Source organism: Terrapene carolina, unplaced genomic scaffold (assembly GCF_002925995.2).
Source record: "Terrapene carolina triunguis isolate 2854851 unplaced genomic scaffold, T_m_triunguis-2.0 Scaffold740, whole genome shotgun sequence".
Taxonomy (NCBI): domain Eukaryota; kingdom Metazoa; phylum Chordata; order Testudines; family Emydidae; genus Terrapene; species Terrapene triunguis.
This window is the reverse complement of record NW_020665091.1, coordinates 927254-932820: the sequence shown is the minus strand read 5'-3', so window position 1 is coordinate 932820 and position 5567 is coordinate 927254. Positions and strand designations below refer to the sequence as shown.

The following is a 5567-nucleotide window of genomic DNA, read 5'->3' as shown; positions in this document are numbered from 1 at the left end:
CCCCACACTTGTACCCTAAAGTTCAAGGTGGGGATACAGCCTTGACAGGCTCGCAGGTCTTGGGTTAAGGGATTTTTTAATTGCTGTGTAGCTGTTCGGGCTCAGGCTGGAGCCAAGGCTCTAGGACCCTGAAAAACTCCCTATTAACTTTATTCATTTGTCCTCTGTGAGTTGTCCCTTTAACATTAAAGTCTGTTAGGTTCATTTTTGAATAATTCATTGTGATTTTTGCTTGACTATTGGTAACAACAAAATGTATAAACTGTTATTGTCCCCTGTAGAACATGAGGGTTAACAGATTAATTACTACAAGCTGTGGCTTCTTAAAATATAAGACGAAGGAAGAGCCAGGGGTTAGAGCACTAGTAAGAGACCTGAATTCAATTCCCTTCTCTGTCACAGGCTTCCTGTGTAAACTGAGGCAAGTCACTTAGGCTCAGATCCACAAAGGTATTTAGGCCCCTAACTTTCATTGATTTCAATGGAAGTTAGCAGCCTAAATAACTTTGTGGATCTGGGCATTAGCTTTGCTGCACCTTAGTTCCCCATCTGTAAAATGGGGATAAAGACACTTCCCTACCTCACATGGGTGTTATGAGGATAAACCCATTACTGATTGTGAGGTGCTCAGGTACTACAGTGATGGGGTATATACGTACCTTTGCTAGAGCAACACACAAAGTGGCAGTGCCCTTCCACTCAGCTCTCATTAGTTCCAGAGGTCCCTCATGCCCTCCTTCCAAAGAGCAGTTTAAAAGAGGAACTTGGGGAACTTCCCTATAGACAAACAACAGATAAGGTAAACACTTATTTATGCTAATCATGTGGCTGCTGATCTGGAAAAGTTTTCAGCATCATTTTAAGTGTCCCATTAAACCTCTCAAGCAGCCCTTTAGTCTGGGAGTGACAGGGAATGACCAGAAATGTTGAACTCCACATTTCTCTGTTAGGTGGGCAGACATAAAGTATTGTGCTCTCTTCTCCTTGATTAAGCCACTCGAGGAATGAAACCATCATTGTGTTGTCTCAGCTCTTTCGCTGTTGTGGAGGCATGATGTGTTTCCTAACTGCAAGCTGTTTAGAAGCGCACCCATCCTGTGAAATGATACAAAAGAGGAAGCCTTTATGGACACTGATTCTCTTCTGAGAGAGAGAGAAGCACATACACAAAAGGAACCACAGCATGATCGCCGAGGAAGCCAAGAAATATAAAAAAGAGTGACCAAGACCCAAAGGACAAATACTATTAATTCCTTTCCACAGCATCTATTCCAGACCAAGAGATACAATGGAAAAAGATTTTTGAACCATCCTCTCGGTGTGGTGAGCTCTTTCTGAGAAATACTTCTGTTCTATTTTATTTGTGTAGCTTGCTTCCTGTAATTCTCCTGCCTTTTATGACTATAATGGTTTCTTGGGATTGCAAAGATTTCAGTGGGTTGGAATAAGCAAGATTCACAGTCTCCTATTTAATTGTGAGAGACTCCAATTGGTGTTTCTAATTGAGGAGCATGGAGGGGATATATAGAACTGGGCGTAGGATACAAGATTATAGATGACCCGGGAGATGTGAGTGCTCAGAATGGTGTGTGCTGCTGTCTTCATGCGGCTGGAATGATGCAGAGTAAGGCAAGGGACTGGCACTTTCTACAACAGGCTGATTTTAAAAAAAAAGTTTTGTTTTTTAAAATGAAATATTCCCCATCAAATACCATCTCCTTTTATCTTTATATAGATGTTGTCTGCTTTTGCAAACTGCCCTGGGAGAATTCAGTCAATGAAAGTTAGGGGCCTAAATACTGTTGTGGATCTGAGCCTAAGTGACTTGCCTCAGTTTACACAGGAAGCCTGTGACAGAGAAGGGAATTGAACTCAGGTCTCTGACTAGTGCTCTAACCCCTGGCTCTAGAGATCTCCATTCGAATGTCAACTGATGCCATCTATTAATTTACCATAGTATGTCAAGTAACAGAGGGGTAGCCATGTTAGTCTGAATCTGTAAAAAGCAACAGAGGGTCCTGTGGCACCTTTAAGACTAACAGAAGTATTGGAGCATAAGTTTTCGTGGGTGAATACCCACTTCATCAGACGCAATTCTGACGCATTCACCCACGAAAGCTTATGCTCCAATACTTCTGTTAGTCTTAAAGGTGCCACAGGACCCTCTGTTGCATAGGATGTCAGTTATTGCAGTTATTTCCAATTCTAAGTCGACCACCATTGTTGGCAAATGTTGGTTTTATAATGGTGACTGAAATTACTGTATGAGGTAATCGTTTTCATAGAATCTAAATTCATCCATCTTGGGGAGACTTGGTTTCAGTTGTGATCCATTCTATTATTGCATACTACTTTTGCAATGCAGCTATACCTGCAGGTGCTTCCTACCTAATAATCAGTTGAATGTTAGAATCTTCTTCCAAGGACGGTAGTTTGTTAAACCAGACAGCAGCTACACAGATAGCTTTAGTCCAACTGGAAGAAGGAATGAAGGGACTAATTGAAAATAAAACAAACTAGTACTTTACTAGTACAAACTTTACTAGTAAATGATCATAGCCATTCTATTTCATGACAAGCTGCCATAGATCCCTGTGTGCTCAGATATCATGAAGATGAGTGCAGACTAAAAACTTCATGCAGATCCCAGGAGGCAATGGAGAACACTTACAAAGTGGTGAATGGTGTCATTTTAAACTTTTCAGGGCTAAAATTCAGAATAACATGAACTGGCAGCTGGTGATTCCTGGGTTGATCATCTTGGCCATTAAACTCGTAGGAATGTCCCTGTTCATTGTATATTGTGAGTATCAAACAGTATTTGTTATTTCTCAAGTGGAATTTACATTCTCTGGGAACTTTGTGATTAAATCTCACTGCCTCAGGCAAGCCCCATGTAAATCCCACAGAGTGGCATTCAACAAGATTATCCATACCACCGTTACTACCTTTGTCATCTCCAGGGTGGACAACTGTGCATTGGATTATGCTTGAAAACAACTCAAATCCTTCAGCTAGTGCAGAACTTGGTTACCTGTCTAAATGACAGACTGATGTGAACATATAATACCTGTGTTCTGTACCTTACACTGGTTTCCCTTCCCCGCCCAGCTGCAATTCAAGTGGCCAGGGACTTCGCTATCTTGGATATCTCTTCTTCCCATATACCTTTAAATGCTCTTGTTGACTATCTCCATGGTTGAACTCTAGCTGGGGAGGGATGTGGCATTTTAATGGAAGGCTCTGAGTCCTAGTACTAGTACTCTCTACCATTGCTCATATTCTTCAATTTTTAACACAGTGCAAGACACATCTGGCCAATTTGTCTTTTTAGCCTGCAAATGGGTTTTGCCAATAGTGTGAAGATGAAAGAGAGTCAGCTGCTATATGGTGCTTGTAACCATATTTTGCAATTGGTATTGATTATTTACATTTTTATACCTACCTGGAGAGATTCCCAGACAAAACACTTTGGTAAAATGAAGTGAAAGCCAAGAAAAAAATCCATAACTTAAGGAAAACATGTAAGATGACATCATGGTTCTCAAAACCTAAACATTTAAGAGCCAGGAAATTCAAGATAATATTAAACTTTAAAAATTGTTTGAAAGTATAGGAACTGACCATTAAGATCTCCTGAGCAACCTTAACTCTGCCCCTCTTATCCCCACCTAGCTCAGCCACCATTCCAGTGACAATTATATTCAACAATAGAGGGCAAATTGAAAGTTTTGATATTGGTATTGCATAGGGCATAGAGGCCACATCAGGGATCAGGGCCCATTGTGCTAGGTATGTCAAATATATAGCAAAAAAAAAAGATGCTTCCCGTAAGAGTTAGCAACCTAAGTATAAGACAAGAGCAATCAGATGGCTACAACAAATAGATGGGGAGGGGGAGCACAAGGCAACACTGAGATGTCTATGACCATGTGAGCTGCACCGAGGTCCATACAGTGGCTTTTGTGTAAATTGGCATATTAACTGAGGTGCAACCTGGCTGCTGTATGTATTTGTATTTCATAATAACTAAGTCCTGTCTTATAGTAAAAGGAAGAAGTTTGCTGGAAGGTGCACTTCCTACCTTAGAGAAGAGAGAAACATCAACTTCATTGCTTACACAACTCATAGACAAAACACACCCTGACCTATACAGAGGAGATCACAGTTTACCAATAATATATCCATATAGTGATGGTAGAAGTGTGAGGGCTGCTCTCTTGGATGACACACTGGGACTGAACCAGGGATCTCCATTATTAAAAGCACAAGCTGCTACAGCTTGAGCTAAAAAGTCAACTTCCTGTAGCTGGTGGCTGTAACACTCACATCCTCTATGGATTAGTCCACAGGGGTTTCTGTAACACACACTGACCAGTGGATTACAAAAGTGCTTCCCAATATTGTCTGATATGTGTCTTATACATCTCTCTCTCTCTCTATATATATATATATATTCCCTTTCCTTGAAAAGGGATGAGCATGCTTTGCACACACATGGTTCTTGGTCTCTGTTTCCCTTAGGTATCCAGGGACTGATCAGAATATAAAAAAGCAGCAACTGTATGGATTGGCTTTGGATACAGGAGATCTGTTTGTCATGTGTATTTCCCCCATTTGTATTTATTCTACAAAAAGTCTCTCTATGATGTTACTTCCCTATAGGCCAAATTGACAAATTACACCCCCACCAACTCCACTGAGACACAGCTAATGCATAAATGGAAAGAAAGGGGAGTGGTTGGCTCAGAAGTGACTAATCTGCCAGGCACATATTCACTTTGTTGCACAACACTGCCACAGCCAGTTTCCTATTTTACTATGAACTGACAATTTCCTAAGGGGTCCATAGCTACCAAAGGAAATGACTTATGTATGTCTACGGCAAGTGGGAGAGAAAGAAAGGACTGGAGTTTGCAAGCATCTCCATCTAAGCCAGTGGAGATGCCCAGTGAATGGCCATCATGTGTGTCTGCTGATGAACAGGTTCCACTGCCAATGGGAATCCAGTTGTATGACATGTTTAGAGAACTATAATTATCCCCAAATCTACATGCATCCCCAAGTATGGACTAGGTCTGCCCTTTCCCCAAAGCCATTCACGGTTGCTTCCATGATTGTGATGTGAAGTTCATGCTTTGTGGAAACTATAGCATGTGAGACAGGAGCTGAGCTACACATCTTGTAACAGAAGAGCATGATAGCTGGGCAGTCAGCCTTAACAAGTGCCTTTGTCTGTGCCTGCCCTTTTTCTTAATTTTACTATTTGTGCCTCTCATTGTGCTGAGTTTGCACCTGAACCCATGATTGTTTTGGCTGTACATGTGCCTGCATCACTTCCCATGCTCATAACTCCACCTAAACTTGTTGTGTGTGTCTCTGCTTGTGTCCTTGACCTCTGCTGGCTCTCTTTTTGCCTACATCTCTGCATGGGTCTGAGCATTTATCACTTGATGCTATTTCTTAGAATGTCAGAGATGCATTACTCCCTCCCCTGAACGCTATATTTTCCCACTGTATTCTTTGCCATCCTAAGGCTAAGGGCATGCTCCAGTGTCTTATGAATG

The 5567-nt window shown here is 41.4% G+C and overlaps 1 protein-coding gene across 1 annotated transcript in view; it reads left to right on the top strand.

Annotated features, from left to right (window-relative positions):
• The first annotated feature begins 1187 nt into the window (after nt 1–1187).
• LOC112105000 (C-type lectin domain family 5 member A-like) overlaps nt 1188–5567 on the top strand; it is a 12484-nt gene continuing 8104 nt past the window's right edge. Inside the window, exons 1-2 of the mRNA XM_026660246.1 lie at nt 1188–1323; nt 2706–2803. Of these exons, the coding sequence (XP_026516031.1) occupies nt 2725–2803 (79 nt within the window). The 5' untranslated portion in view covers nt 1188–1323; nt 2706–2724. The remainder of the gene's footprint in view (nt 1324–2705; nt 2804–5567) is intronic.